Source organism: Nycticebus coucang, chromosome 2 (assembly GCF_027406575.1).
Source record: "Nycticebus coucang isolate mNycCou1 chromosome 2, mNycCou1.pri, whole genome shotgun sequence".
In the NCBI taxonomy this organism is placed as follows: Eukaryota; Metazoa; Chordata; class Mammalia; order Primates; family Lorisidae; genus Nycticebus; species Nycticebus coucang.
Window position 1 is genome coordinate 73,440,979 of NC_069781.1, and position 18,217 is coordinate 73,459,195.

An 18,217-nucleotide genomic window follows, 5' to 3' on the forward strand; every position below is an offset into this window, starting at 1 on the left:
AACTGGTGGTCAGACCATTTAAAATTCTCCCAATATTACCAGATTTCAAGGCAGCACATAACATTGGGGATTAAGGTCAGGCCTTACGCCACAGATGACAACTCAATGCCTTGACGTCAATTTAAACCTAAAATTAGATATGGGAGCCAGGGTCAGTGACATAGGGGGCCTTGTGGTATTCTAAGTGTGGTTGTGGAATTGGCTAGATTGTGTGGACAGAAACTGGGGGTCACACATGAGAGCCAGCACCCAGCACAACAGTAAAGCCACAAACCACAAGAAAGGCAAACAGTTACATTGTATTTATTCATTTTACTTCTCTGGGGCCTGTTGAATGATTACTGGGGCTGCCAGATCTAGCTGGAGGTGATTCTTTCTCAATTTTCCTTAAGCATACATGCTATTATTTGAATACAAGAAAGATGTGAGGGAAAACAATGAAGTTCTTTATAGTTCCTTGTCTCTTAGTCAAGAGACTTCCAATGGTTTGCTGACAGGAAGACATTTTGAAGATCACAATTTCCCTTCATTTGTTTGTTTGATTCTTCTGGATAAAGCAGCACAATAACCTGAGGGGAACACAAGTGCCTGGAGAGGCTCCAAAGGTGCCTATGAGGTAGAGTCAGCACTTATTTCTGACTCAGGATGCCTGAAAAAATACGTGTTTACCTCTCTTTCTTTCTTGAATATCACTGAAATAATGGAAAATATAGGTGGAAAAATTGATCCATCACAGCCTTGTTTGTTATTGGGATCAGGTAAGGATCACCTGCTGTTGAAAGATGAGAGAAAACAATGAGAATTTGGTAGAAAATATAAAGCAAGAGAAAGAGATTAGTGTTGAAATATAAAAAAGCAGACTTTCCTATCTTTAACAAAGTAAGTTCCTCTTAGAACTGCTGGCCAACCCCTCCTGCACACAATGGAGGCTGGAAGGTGGAGCAGGTAGAAGGCCATGAGCAAAGGATTCAATAAAGGTCTACAAAAACTCAGAGGCCATCTGCCATGTGGGACAAAGCCGGGACAAGTGCTCAATGACATGGAGATTCCACCCAGAAGAAGGAGGGCAATACCCAGGAGACTTGGAGTTTGGACAGGACAATTGTGTACCCCCAAACACAGAAAGCAACTCTCTAGACCTGCCTGGACTCATATCCCTCAACCTCTCTTCCACAAAGTCCCTGGAGGCAGGGATCCTATTCCCAGAATCTGTATTTGCTGCAACTTATTATATAACTTGTTTTTCTGTAGAATAAAGATTGAGGTAAACCATCTAGTATAAACACTTAAATAATTAACTTAAATCTTTAGAATGTCTAATCCAAGTGCTTTTAACCTATGGCTAAAACTCTAAGAAACAGATAATTATAAGTTTAATTTATTTCTCAAATAAGAAATTTATTCTGCATATATAATTAGATACACATATATCTATACACACACATATTCAGTTAGGATTGTGTCCTCAATAAATAACAAAAAACCCTTAAAAACATTGACTCATAAGAGCCTAGGGAATAGCCATTCAATCCTGGTTATTCTCTGAATGATGCCAGCTGGCTGCCAGCAGGCAAGAGGACTGCTTCACCTCCCATTTTCAGCATCTGTTTTAAGTAAGAAAGGAAGGGGGAAACAAGAAATCTTAGAGCTTGAACCACAAAAACAAAGGTTTTGCCAGAAACCTCTACTGCTTACGTTGTATTGACCAAAACTGTGTCACATGGACATAGCTATCTTTAAGAGGCATTGGGAAATCAGGTCTAGCACTTAATAGCCGAAAGAGTTGCTGCTCTTGTACCTGCAATGAGTCTTTGAAAGATAATAATCTCACTTATTAACCTTCCCTTTCAGATTAACTCCAATTAAAACTGGATCCACTGGATACAATGGAACCAAAGAAAGTGGGCTTTGAAATCCAGTAGACATGGGTGGAATTCCAGGTCTGTCAGCTATATGCATGGACACATTTGTTTTTTCTCCTTAAAAAGGTTTCTTTCTTTCTTTCTTTTTTTTTTTTTTAAAAAGGACATTAAATGCCTTTTAGTTGAGCCAATAACAGCTGTGAATTCTGCATTTGCTGGTAACTCTTAGCAGTAGGTAAGCCCACTCCTAGCACACATCTGGCCAAAGTTGCAGTGGAAATGTACAGAACCACTCTCAATTTGTTTCTTCACTATATAATTGTGAAGACTCCATAAAGTTATGTAGGCCAAGTGAAAATTTAACATGTCCCTGGAAATTTATATTTTCAAAAGAGCAATTACTTTATAAGGCGGCCTTGCACATGGGTTATTTTTGCAAGGACTGCCAGCCCACAAAGGTGACTTCAAACTTTTTTTGAGAATCATCTACAAAACTGCTTATCTTAGTGAAAATACAATTAAAAGTGCTGCCTCTGCCCATTCCATAGCTTTGATCAGGAACATTTTGAATAATTACACAATGCTTAACAATTACCCAGTGCTGAGTGGGCCCCATTGAAATTAGCAGGCATCTAGATATTAGAATTCTTTGATTCCATATGTATATCTGTAACAAGGAGATTGTTGAGTTATTACTCTACTTCAAAGCTACCCTAACTTTCTGTACATCTCCAGTTTTCCTGGTGGAGCTAAACTAATCCAGTGTAGATTATGAACACAAGCAAATTAAGTCTTGAAAAAAGGAAGCTATTTGCATTTAAGAGTTGACAGTACATCTAGAAGAGCTGTTTACTAAGCATATTAGCCCAAATTATGCTGGATTTTTTAAAAAGTTAAATTAAAAGATATTAAATATTAACTCTTATCAAATATACATACATACAATTTTAAATGTGTTGACAAAGTATTCTTTCTGGGATTGTGGGATTTCACTGCTTTTTATCTTTTTTGTCTCTGTCTGTGTATTTTCTCCAGTTTCTAGAGCTATGGAGTAGAATTTCAAATGAAAATGTTGAGATAACTGGTTACATTCAAACCGTCTCCCAGAGAAGAAGAAGGAAAGTCCAATGGAGAAAGTATGTTGTAAATTTAAGACATTATTGAACAGACCTAAAGTGAAGTTACTGGCAATTTCAATGTTTTCTTGAAAAAAGGATTCATGTTAAAAGTCATCAGTTCTCGCCCTCATTCACAATTTCTATATTCATCCAGTATCCATACACTATATTTATGGACTGATATACTAGACACTATATTAATTAATCTATCTATAATTTTACTTCGTTTAGAAAGTTATGCAGCAAATTTTCACACCGGCAAACTGGATTGTATGAATATAGGTGATCTAAATTTTATTTTTGTTTATGTAATCTCTTGTAATGGCCATTGCCTTAATCTGAAAAAAAAGGGAAGCCTTCATACACATAAGGAACTTTATGTAAGTATTCAGAATGGTTTGAGGGTAAGAAAGGGTAACATGTAGGGCCAGGGACAGAAGGATGGGTAAATGGATAAGTGGAGAACAATGGGCCAAGGGAGAAAATTCTGGGGAGGTGGTTGGGGAAGAGGTGGAGCTGGAACTATTAAGAGCTGAGTGACAGTGCAAGGGATATAAAAGCCTGGTTGGGACTGATAGGGAAAGCAGCAAAAAGCCCAGAAAGGTGCACAGGCACAGGTCGGTAGATGACAACAGTTCAGTTCCTAGGACAAGGTTGAAAAGCCCAGAGCTGGAGACCAGGCCTAAGATGCCTTGCCTGCTCTTGTTCCACCTGTTAGGAGTCTGGCTGCTACTGAGCCAAATTTCCAGGGCAGAAATGGATAAGAGGGAGGACCTGAACCAAATTATTGTAGCATGTGGCCGCCGACTAATAAGCATTCGGATTGAGGTTTGCGGATTGACGTCGTTCAGAGGAACTAAGAGCCAGACAGAGCACCAACCGGGATCTGAACCACTCTCAGGTGAGAGCTCCCGCCCCCCAACCTTTCCGCATTTCCCATTGGTTGCCCTTGGACTGCTGACCAATTAGAACGGCCCCTGCCCAGCTCGCGATCTCACTGGCTTCTCGCTCTCAGCCCTACTCCGCCATAGCTGGTACCTGAAGTTTGAGCTTCTTCCCAGTAAGGAGTTTTTAATGAAAGGGTCTCACGGGAATCTCACAAGAGAGGCAACTGCGAGAGTAGGAATCAGCCTCGCCTGAGAGGGGTTAGCGCCATGGTCAGCTGGCAGCTAGGGCAGGGGCGGAGGGGACGCCACAGAGCAGGAGGCGCTGCCCAGAGACCCGCAGGACGTGGCGCTCTCCCGGCCCCGCGGGGAAGCTGAACCGACGGACGGCGGGAGCGCGGGCGCCGGGATCCTAGACCCGCGTCTCCAATAGGGAAGAAAGGGGCAGAACTCTGAGAGCTCTGCTAACATCCCGGAACCGGGACGGGATGACTCTCTTCCTTTGTCAAATAGCTAAACTGTGGCCTAGGCCATCGGAAATGATATTTTAAAAAAACAAAACAAAAGCATTCCAAAAGGGAGAGAGAGTCTAGACTCCCATCTCTTTGAACCCAGTCTTGAAGTTCCCTTGTAAGAGGGGAGTGGAAGAGAAGGAAAAGCCTGTTCCCCTAAAAGAGAAATGGAAGGGGACCACAGACAAGCGAAGATCGCCCTTCAGACCATCAGAGTTGAAGACTTTTTTGATCCTTTCAAGCATTTGGAAAAGTGCAGTGGATTTGATTTAAAGGGAGAGCACAGAATTGAGTACAGCTCAAATCTGGAATAGTTTAACCAATTGTTTTGTAAAGATAAATTGAAAACTAGGTTAAAAGTAGCAGTGGACATTCGTAGAGGTATGGATTAGGCTAATCAGTGGAATTGGTCATATTAAATCAACAGAGGGCAAGCTCGATTATTAACAATAAATGTTTTATACTTCATATCACACATGTACTTCATAATAAACTACAAGTAAACTTTATAGGCTATATGCACATGTTATATATGTGACCCTCATGTAAAATCACTGTGCACACTGAATATATTTCCTTCTCTTTCATGAGATTTAAAGTATGATTATAGTTACTTTTATAATTGTTTGTCAGAGGTAATTTATTTAATGCCAGTTTTTACATTATTTTTGGGTGAGATTAACAGAAGAGTACCACAGAGTCCAGGAATTTACTGATTCAATCTAGAGCAGACCAGACTGAATTGTATTTGCTTTTTTAGTTCATTTTTTCTGAATATGTCGGTAGTAATGCTCATATGTGTATTAAAGACAAAGATAAGCATTAATTCAGAGAGAAAAATGAAAAGTACTCAGATAGTAAAGACTTTGAAGAAATGTGAATCTAACGAGAAAATGAAAATATATTGAACAAGGAACTAACATTAAGTCATGTTAATGTTTGGAAAAGTATATGTGTACTTACTGCATTTTTAGTTAACATTCACCTTTGAGCAGTTTCTCACATTGTTATTCTTCAAAAGCATAATTTAAAATTTCTGTCTAGTATTTTATATTATGAATATACCGTATATATTTAAACATTATTTGCTGGATATTTTAGTTACTTCTCTTTGTTAAAAATAGTTTATTGAGAATAGTCTTTCATAGTATTTGGCCAAACTTCTATTTCCTTAGAAGAGACTTGTGCTTTCAAAGTATTTTAAAAAAATTTTTCTTACCACCACCCAGAACATAATTTAACTATAAATAACCTAACAAGATATTGCCTAAAAGTGGGGATTAAGAGAAATGTTTACCTTACTTGGTAGGAATCATTTTTGGCAGGACATGTCAATATTTCATGATTCATAAATGTTTTCAGAACTTTACTGTTATGTAGTTGCTGTTTGGTTTTATATTATGAAATTGTTAGCTAAACATTTTACTCCATAGTGTGTGCCCAAGTAGTACTCACTGCATCCCTTTTAAAAATAAATATACTTTAAAAAATATATGTAATTTTAATTAGAAGAGGCCTATGTTCATGAGATTTGAGTCCAAAGTGTAGTGATTAAGGGGTGCTTGTATGAATTCAAGTAGATTAGAATGTTTTCTTTGAGCTGAGGCTACATAAGCTAAAATGAAATGTTTCAAAACAAGTTTAAAAATAATTTTAAAAATGTCTCCAAAATACACAGCCTATGAAAAATTTAATTCAAACTACAACTGTTTTGGATGACTGAGTTTTTTTAATAGTATATAGAAATTTACCACCAGTTTTTCTAGCATTCAATAAGGCCCCAACTAAGGAAAAGTTTAAGTTAGAGCAAGGAGAGATTTTTGCGAGGAAGCTGAATTAAACTTCAGATGTCTAAGTGAAGGAAAATGCCAAAAGTACTGACATAGTTAACAATGGTATAAATTCTCATCCGTCATTGCCAGTTTAGAACTTTTTTGAGGCGAGTGTTAGGAACAAAAACAAAAAATGCTACAGTATTGGTTTTTCTTTTTACCTTTGTATAACTCCAACTGTTGATATTTATTGTTGGGTAAAAGAACAACTGAGACTCTTGATAGAACTCTTAGGAAGTGGATTAGTTCGAGGACCAATGCTGCCTGGGCAAAGCTAAAGTTCATGGTTTTCTCTGATCAGTAGGTATCAGTGTTTAAAAAGGCCTCAACTTCGGCACTTAGGTATTTAACTTTTGGCCTCTTTCTGTCCATTATTTCAAGAGTAATGCCTTCTTAATAAGCTAAAGAACAGTTTTGCTGTCCATGAAGAAGAGCAACAAGGACTGATCCAGTTTTACCCTACACATTAAACTTCATCAATGTTCCTAATTTCTTTGTGTGCTAAAACTCTCAAGTTGTGTTAATGTGATTCTTAAGCTTAGGAGAGGGTTGAGTGACTGAAGGCTTTTTGAGGACAGGGGACGTGTTTTCTTTTTATTTTTATCTCTTGACTGGCCATGCCAGAGACCTGGAAAAAGTTAATGAATGTTCCACTGAACTGAATTAGTATAAAAAAGGAGGAAAATGTCAGCTGGTTTCACCAGGTCCCTGGACCAACTTCCAGCCTTCATATTTAACTAGCATGAGTTGCTGTTTAAGAACAAGTTCCATTCTTAGGGAACACATAGATCTCACACACCATTGGAACAAACATCATACAGAGTACATTAGTTAATACATACACACCACTGTAAACACTAATCTCTTCCTAAAGTTAGTGATGCTTGGTTAGTGTTCTTGTAGCCCATTTCTCTCTTTACTATAAAATACTATTGATTTGAAATAAATAGTCTGGGAAAGAGAAATTGTTCAATAGATGTTTGAGGGATATCAGATACCTGTATTTCCTGATGATTAGATTAGAGCTGTTGGAAATTCTGCTTTTTCAACTTTATCCTGAAGCAGTAACTTGCCACCATGAAACAATTGATAGCTTAAAATAATTAATATCTTTTTCAAGGATTACCATCATAATTCAGAAGTTCCTTAGCAATGGAAGAAAATTTGTCAGGTAAGAAGACTCATCTGTGGTGAAACTATTCAGTGACAAACTTGACTTCAGAAAGATGAGAGATTAAGGTTAGGAAGAGTCAAAAGTACTATGAGAAGAGCAATAAGGAGATCATGAAGATATATGACAAGGGACTAATGGAGGAAGGCAGAACCTTGATAATATTATAGTACCTTAATATGTTTAACTCTAAGTAAGCTATGTTGTTATGATAGCAGGATATTTGCTGATGTTGTGTCAATGTTTAATTATATTGAGGAAATAGTTTCTTTTTTGTGAATTGAAACATTTATAGTTTTTCCTTATGCTTCTTGACATGAATGTTTCTCTCACACCTTTTTTTTAAAATAACTTAACAGAAATTGTACCATCATCTTTCATCAACAAAGATGCAGAAACTATAAATATGATGTCAGAATTCATTGCTAATTTGCCACAGGAGCAGAAGGCAACACAGTCTGAGACGAATCTACCTTTACCAGAGCTACAGCAATATCTACCCACATTAAAGGATTCAGATATTAGCTTTGAAGAAGTTAAGAATAATATTCATAATAAACAACATGAAGCGGAAGATGACAGTCCTTCAGAATTACAATACTTAGGATTGGATACTCATTCCCGAAAAAAGAGAGAGAACCATATGTCACCATTGCAGAAATGTTGTGAAATTGGTTGTACAAAAAAATCTCTTTTAAAATTTTGCTGAATTGAAGCTAATTATATATATCTTATCTAATGTTCACATGCATTCTTTGTGACATTTTCACTGATGCCTCTGTCAGGTCCCACTGTTTATATGAATAGGAGAAATCTTTACTTGTATTTTTATTTTTCATTTGGCATGTGAAAACCATTTCTTGTATTATGTAGTTTTTGTTAATAATAATGTTTGTGCTGAGAAGTCTTTTTGTATTCTTTATTAACAATATGATTACATTGCTTTTTAATTCTTTTAGCTTAAAATTATAGTAAAATATGCATCACTTTAAGCATACATAATAACTCAACAATACAATGCCTAACACCTTTTAAGGAAACGAACCAAAAATATTTATAATAACTCTTAGATCGAATATACATAAAGCCATAAAAATTAGACTTGCCTAAAGATTTTAGGTTTTGATGTCATGCTGAACTGCTCATTGCAAACAATCAGATTGGAAATTAAATGAATTTTGTTAAGTTGAGGCCATATAAATGCAATTACTTTCAAACTAGGATCCTACTCTTAGCTCTCCCTCCTGGGGAAATAAAAACCAATTGCTTATTTTAAGAAGAAAATTGAGTAGACATACATAGAAGAAAATGAATAATTAGTTTAGTAAGGGAACACACTTTATGTTCACTATTTCAGAATTTACAAACGATTTCTGTAAGAAAAATAACTGAAATGATATAAAAACTTTATAGAAAAGTAAATTTGTGTAGTTATCAACTTAGTATTCAGCCAGTTTCTTCAATATATATGTATATATATATGTATATACATATGCATTGTTTGCCTACATTTATAGAAAAATGCACTGAAATAGCAAGTTCTCCATTAAATATCTATAAACAGAATTTTAAGAGATTAGGACAGAAATTCCCATATTTCAAATTTCCTTATGCAACGAATCATAACCAAACTTCTAGGGTCTACTGAGTCATCCTGGAGTCCTCATAAATGATTGCAAAACCTTAGAGACTGTAAGTCACCTTGGATAGAACCAGGCCGAGTGCTGTCTGACATAAGTGAATGAGAGCAATGCCCAGCAAACTTATAGCTCAGACAGGACATAGAGGCCCCGCCAGATGGAGAAGCCTGTCGCTCCTCCCACAGGTGCTCTTCCACAGAATTCATGGAAGGCAGAGCTCCTAAAATTAGAATCCATATACATTGCCATTCTCTGATGGCAATGACCGCTTTTTAAGTGGTTCATAGATAATCTGCAGTTAACTGTCTACTAGAAACGGAAATAATTACTTCAATCTATTTCAAGTGCTACTAAGGGCAACCTAAAACTCTGATGAGAGACTGATGATTGTGAGCTTAATTTATTTCTCCTGTAAAATATTCTGTTTTTATACATATGTAACAGTTAGGATAGTGTTGCCTGTAAGTAACAGAATACCTTACAAAAGTAGCTTCCAAGAAGCCCATAGGTGAGTATCCAATCCTGTTTAGCCTCTGAAAGATGCCAACAGGCTGCTCCTGCCCTCCCAGTTAGGTGTGCCCAACACATAGGCCCAAAATGGTTGCTTCACCATATCTGCTGAATCACCTACTCCCCTCGCCACACACTCCTATAGTTTTTCCATCATTGGTACGTTTGTTACAACTGATGAAAGAACTCTGACATATCATTATTAACCAAAGCCTATAGATTACAAAGAGGCTCGGGGTGCATTTCAGGCAGGAAAGGATAGAGGAAACAAGAAGGCTTAATGCCTGAATGAGAAAAGCAAAGACTTTGCCAGACACCTTCACACTTTTAGTTAGGATGTATTGGCCAGAGCTGTTCTCACATGAACACTGTTAACCACAAGACTTGTCTAGCATTTATAGCCTCAAGAGTTGAGATAGTTAAGGGAGAAGGTTCTAGAAAAGGAGTCTGGGGCAGTTAACCTATTGGTGGGCTTGTGTGCTTTGTTCTTGTGCCTATAAAGAACTCCATGAAAGACAGTAAGGTTTATCTATTGCCCTTCACTGTCATAATAACTCCAATTGTAGCTGGATCCAAGAAACACTGTGGGGAAAAAAGAAAGAACTCTTTGGAATCTGGTAGACATGGACAGGAATTGAGGCCTCAGCACTAACTATAAGTATTTATATATTTTTTCTCTTTATAAAAAGGACCTTTTGTTTTACAGAAAAATACTTTTTTAAATTAAAATGCCATATTTAAAACCAGTTTTAGGTTGATATAAACATAAAATGGAGAGGACAGGGTTACCAAATGCCCTTTCTCTCACCACAGTAAGTTTTCTCCTTGTTAACATTTTGCATTTGTGTAGTACTGTGGTACATTTGCATCAAAAGATGAACCAATATAGATACACTATTATTATAATTAAAGTCTAGAGTTGACATTAGGGTTCATTCTTCATGTTGTAAACTCTGAACTTCTTAAAAAAAATGACACTTTTTAGAGTAGTTTTAAGTTCACAGAAAATTTAAGTGTACAGTACAGAATATTTCCCCCTACTCCCCTCAGCACACACCCCTATATTTTCCCCATCATTAGTACATTTGTTACAACTGATGAAAGAACTTTTACATATCATTATTAATCAAAGCCTAATAGATTATGTTATGGTTACTCTTTGTGTTGTACATTCTATGGGTTTTTATAAGTGTAGAATGACACATGTTCCAGAACTTTTCCATCATCTCAAACAGAAACTCTATACCCACTCTATACCCCAGAAACTCTAAACTCCGCATTTTGTCACTCCAAACCCCTGGTATCCACTATTCTATTTTATGTCTGTATGAAATTGACTATCGGAAGTACTGCATATAAGTGGAATCATATAATGTTTATTCTTTTGTGTCTGGCTTATTTCACTCACCATAATGTTTTTAAGAGTCTAACATGTTCTGGCATGTATTAGAAATTCATTCCCTTTCATGGAATAATAACATTCCATTATATGTATATACTGCATTTTGTTTACTCATTTATCCCTGATGGACATTTGGGTTATTTTCCCTTTTGGCTTTTGTGAATAATGTTGCTACAAATATTACTGCATAAGTATCTTTTCAACTCCCTGCTTTTGAATTCTTTTGGGCACATACCTATAAGTGGAATTTCAGGATCATATGGTCATTTTTCTTTTAACTTTTCAACAAACCACCATACAATCTTCTAGTAGTAGCCACAAGTAGTGAGGAATGGTTCAAATTTCTTGACAGCATTTTTTTTTTTATGGAATTGTAGCAATCCTAATGGATGTGACATGGTATCTCATTGTGCTTTTTCTTTAAATCTTTTTTGAAATGTTTTTAATTAACAAATCATGATTGCACACATTTATAGGGTAGCATACAAAGCTTTCACATTTGTGTACAACGTGGAGATGTTAAATCAAGCTAATTAACTTATCTATCACCTTGTTTATCTGTTACTTTCTAAGGAGAGGCATTTGAAATTTAGTAATTTCTTTAGTAATGTTGAAATACATAACACATCATTATTGATAATCTTCACACTGCTGTGCAAACCTACTCCACTGTCTCTCTCAAACTTTATACCCTTTTATCAATAAATTCCTATTGCCAAGGAGGCATCTGAGATGGCTGACTGAAGGAATCCAACATTAACTTCCTTCATAAAGCAGGGTAAAATACTGAATATAAAATAGAGTGTCCATGAGAGAACACTAGAATTCGGCAAGAAAGTGACAAAGACCCTCTGAGACATGGAAACTTGGGATGGGAGCATAGAGAAGAAAAGCACCTGGTTAGGATCTATTTGTAGCCAACAAGGACTCTTAATTGTGAGGAAAAGATAAGTGGGAGATCCTCAGCAGTTCATATTCCCAATACAGATGCCTAAAATCCTAACTGAAGGAGAGCCCCCCACAGTACTACCAGGTCCTGCGCACAGTGTAGGGAACTGCCTGGAGTCCACATGATTACATTCTCCAGAGAAGGAACTCATGGTGAATTTCTCTCCCCTATCCCCAGGACCCAGGCTGCTGTAACATGGTGTCACTTTCAGAACAAAGCCACTGCCAGAATATGTTCTGTCCCGGAGCCAAGTGGCCCTTGTATTTCCACACCCCTAGGGACCTGCCACCATTCCCACTACAACCCCACAGAAAGTTGTAGTGTCATGACCTAAGCTGGACCAAGTGGTGCAGCTGTGAACCTGGCATCCAAGCCCTGTCACCCAAGCCCATGCATCACCTTGTATCCCACAGAACAAGCAATCCAGCATAGAGGGTAGGCTAACCCCAAGACAGAGAGAGCTGATGCATGTGCTCTCCAGAGCCTGAGAGCTGACCTCCTCTAGTGGCAGAGCCACTGTACACTTGTGATCACCCCATACAGAGCCCAAGGACCAGCCTATCTGGGCCTTCTCCTATTGGTGACCCTTCTACAGGAGAAAAACTGCTTCAAACCCTACCCTGAGGCCCAAGACTGCCCTTCTCAGGGCCCACTGCCCCCAGCAACTCTAACACCCTAACCAATGGAGCTGGTGTGTGTGCACATGTGCACAGCCCCAAACTGGCCCACCTGATGGTCCCCACTCCCAGCCTTGTTACACCAGAACTTTAACCAACACCCACACCCTAGGCCACTGAGATACTCAGAGGTTCCTCTGATTACAGTCAAAGAAATTACATGGTCACTACATTTCTGCACCTATCCAGAACCAAAGCCAAAGAAGCTTACTCAACTGACACTATAGGACATATCTATAGGAAAAAATCTTTTTCTTGGAAAGCTACTCAATAAAATATAAAAAAGCATCTGTTTTTACCAGATGTACAGATATCAATGAGATACACAGGAAATTAAAAATAACAGAAACCTAACATCTTTAAAGAAACACATAGTAACAGATGATACTTTTGTAGTGACCCACATATATTCTAATTCCCCATACAACAAAACTTCTAGCCAAGAATACTATACTCAGCAAAGCTATTATTCAGAAATAAAGTCTTATCCAAATCAGCAAAAGCTGAGGAAAATGGGTAATACCAGAGTAAACTATATACTACTACTGCTACAAGAAACTCGTTTGACCTATATAGACACACATAGACTGAAAATAAAGGGATGATAAAAGATATTCTATGTAAACATAGAAAGAAAAAATGAGCAGGAATAGTATTATCAAATAATATAGAATTTAAGTCAAAAATATAAAAATAGATAAAGGTCAGTGCATAATGATAAAGGGATAAATTCAGCAAGAGAATATGGCAATTGTAAATCTATTTACACCAAACAACATAGTACTCAATAAAGCCAATATCATTGGAGTTAAAGGAAGAGATAGATTCCAATTTATAGTAGCTAGGGAATTCAATACCTTACTGTCAGTATTGGATAGATAATATACACAGAAAATAAACAAACATAGACTTTAAAAGCACTATTGACCAAATGAACCTATCACTATACACAGCAACTGTAGAATACACAGTCTTTTCATCAGCACATAGAACTTTCTCCAGGACAGAACATATGTTAGAACACAAAACAAATCTCAACCAATTTTTATCCTCTGACAGAATATTTTCAAATGTCTTATCTTTGAGCTCACTATTCTTTCTTCACCTTGGAGTTCTTTAAGAAGCTTATTCTGAATTCTTTGCCAGTTGCCTCACTGATATTTATTTCTTCTAGATTCATGATTAGAGCTTTATTAGTTCCTTTTAGTAGTGTCATATTTCCCTGATTTTTCATAATACAGAGTCCTGTGTTAGTGCTTGTGTATTTGAGAGGACAGCCACCTCTTTCGAACTTTGCAGGTGCTCTTTAGTGATGATAGACCTTTACTATTAAGTCTAGCTGGAATTTAGATAGCTATCTGGTATTTGCCCTGGATACCAGATATCGGCGTCAGTTTCATTAGATGGATTAGGTTGTTTTTTGTGCTCTGAAGTATAACAGTACTTCTGGCTGTGCTTTGTGGTCTGGTGAGATAACTGGCTGGATTTTGCAGTCAGGCAGAGTTATTGACTGAGCTTTGCAATTGTTTTTAATTAGGAAAAGTTGCAAGTTGTTTTCTCTGGATGTTGGGCAGGTCTGCATGCTGTGTTCTTGAGTCTGGGTAAGTTTTCTGGGATTGCTGCTATGGTGAGCAGGGCCAGAGTCTATGCTCCAGACATGTGCATGGATTTGGGCTTGTCTCTTGTCCCAGGGTAGGGTTATACAGAGAACTGAGGCTTCTTGGAATTGTCCTTCAGCTGCTGGAATTGAGTGGGGCCAGATGGTTCCACTACAGGTAGATGCTGACATACACTTGCCTCCCAACACGGTGATAGCTAAATGGCAGCACCAGGGCTTGGGAAGACAAATACTCCTTTTACAGGTAAGCACTGACTTGAATTTGCCTCCTACCTTAGGGAAAGCTTACTACAAGAGAGCACTGGGGCTTAGTTGGACCACCTCCTGGCCACTGGGGTTGGACAGGAGCAGATGCTCCTTCTGCAGGTAAATGCTAATCTGCACTTACCTCCCTGACTGGGGAAGCTTAACAAGAGCACTGAAGCTGCACAGGAAAGCTGACCAAGTACTTAAGCCTGGCAGATCTGAAGAACATGCTTCCTCCAGCGCTATGCTGTTGCCTAGTCCTCTGGTGTGGTGCTTCCTTTGACCAGAACTCAGAGCAACCACCAAGATCTGAGTGCTGGTTATTGTGAGCCCCTCATCTATTCTTTGTTTTTAACTGACTGTGGGGGATCTAGACTTATCCACACTCCCAATATTTTCCTGTAGTATGAGACAGAAGTAAGCCTCATATGAAGGGTCTTAGAATGGGAACGGAGTTGAATGTCCATCTCCAACTCTCTTTTCCCACTATAAAAACCATGGGCCCAGGGGAATCCTCTGCACGTGATGCTGTGCACCTTTGAGGGAGAAGTGACACAGTAGAAGAGAAACTATTCTTTCCTCTTATTCTTTAAATGCCACTTTTCTAAATTTTGTAGTTCAAGTGAGTGTTTTAGTATCACTCCATAGTTCAGGGATATTTACAAAGATATTCTTGTCTTTAAATAGTTGTAGTTGGTTTTCTGTGGGGTACTGGGGAGTTGAGCAAGAGAACTCCAGTTTTGCCATCTTGCTGATGTAAAATCTTATTGGGCTTTCAATTTGCATTTCCCTAATAATCCTAAATATTGAGTGTCTTTCATGTACTTATTGGCCATCTTCTTTGAAAAGACATCTACTCAAATCTTTTGCCTGTTTTTGAATTGAATGGTTTTCTTTTATGTTGTTGATTTGTAGGCTTTTTTAAAATAAAAATGTTGTGGATGTTAATACTTCGATATGTATTTGCAATCATTTTCTTACATTGGGTGGGTTGCAATTTCACTCTGTTGACTGTGTCTTTTGTTGCACAAAGGACTTTAATTTTGATGTAGTTCAAATTTATCCTATTTTCTTCCTTTCTTGAAACAAAGAAAGAAAACAGATTAAAAAATATATCTATTTATCTATTTTTCTCTGGTGTCATATCCAAGAAGTCATTCCCTAATTCAATATCATGAAATTTTCTCCTGTGTTTTTTCCTGAAGTTTTATAGTTGTAGCTTTTACATTTAGGTTTTTAAAAATCCATTTTGACCTAATTTTTGTATACAGTATAAGGGAAGGATTCTACTTCATCTGTTTGCATGTAGATATCCAGTTTTCCTGCAGCATTTACTGAAAAACATGTTCTTTCCCTATTGACTGGTCTTGGCACCCTTGTCAAAAATCATTTCACCATGTATGTAAGGATATATTTCTGGCTCTGTATTTCATGTGTTTAGATGTATGTCTTTCTTAATGCGCTTCCCACACTATTTTGATTACTATAGCTTTGTAGCAACTTGAAATCAGAGAGTGTGACACATCTACTTCTGGTGTTTTTCAAGATTGTTTTGGTTATTTGAGGTCTTTTTAGATTCTATATGAGTTTTTGGATGTATTTCTCTATTTATGTAAAAATCATCATTGCGATTTTGATGGGGATTGTACTGAATGTAGATCGTTCTAGTATTTACATCTTAACAATATTAATTTTTACTTCGTCATGTCCTCTTTAATTTCTTTCAGTAATATTCTGTAGTTTTTAGTGTGAAAATATTTAGCCTATGTGGTTAAGTTTATTCCTAAATATTATATATGTTTTTTGCTGCTGTTATGAATGTTTTCTTAATAATTTTTTTTTTTGGTGCTAAATTATTTTTTTTATTGCTTGGGATTCACTGAGGGTACAAAGAATTAGGTTATATTGATTGTGGGTGGTAGATAAAATCCCTCTTGTAATTACTCTTGACACATAGTTTATTGTTAGTGTATAGAAACATAAATGATTTTATGAGTTTATTTTGCATACTGCTACTTTGCCAAATTCATTTATTAATACTAACTCTCTGTGTATCTGGGTCCTTGTGTGTGTAATCTTAGGGTTTTCTACATTATATCATCTATGAACAGACAAAATTTTACTTCTGCTTTCCAATTTGCATGTCTTTTATTTTATTTTATTGACAAATTGTTCTGTCTAGAAATCCAATGTTATGTTGAAAAGAAGTGGCAAAAGCGGATAACTTTGTCTTATCCTGATCTTAAAGGAAAAGCTTTCACTATTTCATCATCTAGCGAAATGCTAGCTATGGGCTCTCTTTATGTGGCTTTATTATGTTGAGGTATTTGTTCTAGTCATAGTTCGTTGAGTGTTTTTATCATGAAAACACGTTGAATTTTGTCAAAGCGTTTTCTGCATCAATTGCAATGATCATGTGGATTTCTTTCCATCATTCTGTATGTGAGAAGTAGTGCAGTGATTGATTTTCAGATGTTGACCACCGTTGCATTCCAAGAATAAATACTACTTGGTCTTGGTGTATAATCTTTTGAATATGCTGGACAATATGATTTGCCAATATTTTGTTGAGGATTTCTGCACCACAAATAAGTGGAATTGGTGGTCTTGGTCTGTAGTTTCATTTTGTGTTTTTCTTGTAGTGTCTTTATCTGGCTTTAGTATGAGGTAATATTGGCTTCATAGAATTAGTTAGGAAGGGTGCTCACATTTTTAAGTTTTTGAAAGAACTTGAGGATTGATGTTAATTGTAATTAATTCTTCAATGGCAATAACTGGTCCAAGACATATATTCTTGCAAGGTTTTTGGTTACCAGTGCAATCTGTTTATTTTTGATATCTAATTAGATTTTCTAAATTTTAGGATTCAGTCTTGGGAGATTTTATGTTTCTAGAAATTTTCCATTTCCCTTAGGCAATCTCATCTGTTGGCATACCCTTGTTGTTAGTTCTCTGTTATGATCCTTTTTATTTTTGTAAAATCAGTAGTGATGTCTCCTCTTTCATTTCTGACTTCAGTCATTTGAGTCTTCTTTTTTTTCATTGTCAGTTTGGCTATTGGTCTTTTCAAAGATCTTCCTTTTGTTTTATTTTCATCTATTCTTTTCTCATTCTGTATTTTTTTTCGTTTTGGCTATAATCTTTATGATTTCCCACCATTTGCTAGATTTAAGTTTAGTTTGTCCTTTTCTAGTTTCCTCAGGTATAAAATTAGCTTTTCTTTCTCTCTCTCTCTCTCTTTCTTATTTTTATTTTTTGGAGATCTTTAGTATTTGTGAAAGAGGAAAATGAGTTGTCTTTTTTGTAGATAAATGAGAGACTGAGTTTCTCAGGTCCAAAGTCAAAGGACATTTTATTCTTCCCAGCCAGAAGGCACCCTAGAGGCCTGACTAGGAGTCCCCTGCAATGATTCCTCAAGGCCAGAGTGGTCCTGTAGGGAACACCTCAATAGAATTAATTAAAAGAAGCCTTGTCTGGGAAACACATAAGAGCTGATCACTTGGTGTTTTGAGCTCTTTTAGCAGTTCTAGACACCTGGAGAGAGAAACTGAGACATGTAAGAGAGTGAAACCGGCTCACTGTTCAAACACTGAGAAATGTCATTGGCAAAGGGCACACTCTGATCCTCTACACCAAATCCCGATTGGTTTCTTCTTTTAAAAAAGAAAAGCAAATGGGTAGAAAATCCTTTAAAAATGAGAAAAGACAAGGAGAACCACCCCCTTCTGGCTCCCCAGTTAGTTTCTTGCAAGTATTTGTATAAATGGAAAGGTTCAAAGGCATGCCAGGTTTTCTA

The 18,217-nt window shown here is 36.9% G+C and overlaps 1 protein-coding gene across 5 annotated transcripts in view; it reads left to right on the plus strand.

The window, feature by feature from the left end:
* Nucleotides 1–8,338, plus strand: part of LOC128573302 (prorelaxin H2-like) — a 51,172-nt gene extending 42,834 nt beyond the window's left edge. Inside the window, exons 1-3 of one of the 5 annotated variants that reach the window (XM_053573413.1) lie at nucleotides 4,024–4,040; nucleotides 7,329–7,379; nucleotides 7,739–8,326. In XM_053573413.1, coding sequence (XP_053429388.1) covers nucleotides 7,361–7,379; nucleotides 7,739–8,088 — 369 coding nt within the window. In that variant the 5' untranslated portion in view covers nucleotides 4,024–4,040; nucleotides 7,329–7,360 and the 3' untranslated portion in view covers nucleotides 8,089–8,326. Of the gene's footprint in view, nucleotides 1–3,656; nucleotides 3,882–3,996; nucleotides 4,041–7,328; nucleotides 7,380–7,738 lie in introns of those variants that run through there. The other 4 variants (XM_053573404.1, XM_053573398.1, XM_053573432.1 and 1 more) reach the window with 4 other exon arrangements.
* Nucleotides 8,339–18,217: the final 9,879 nt, after the last annotated feature.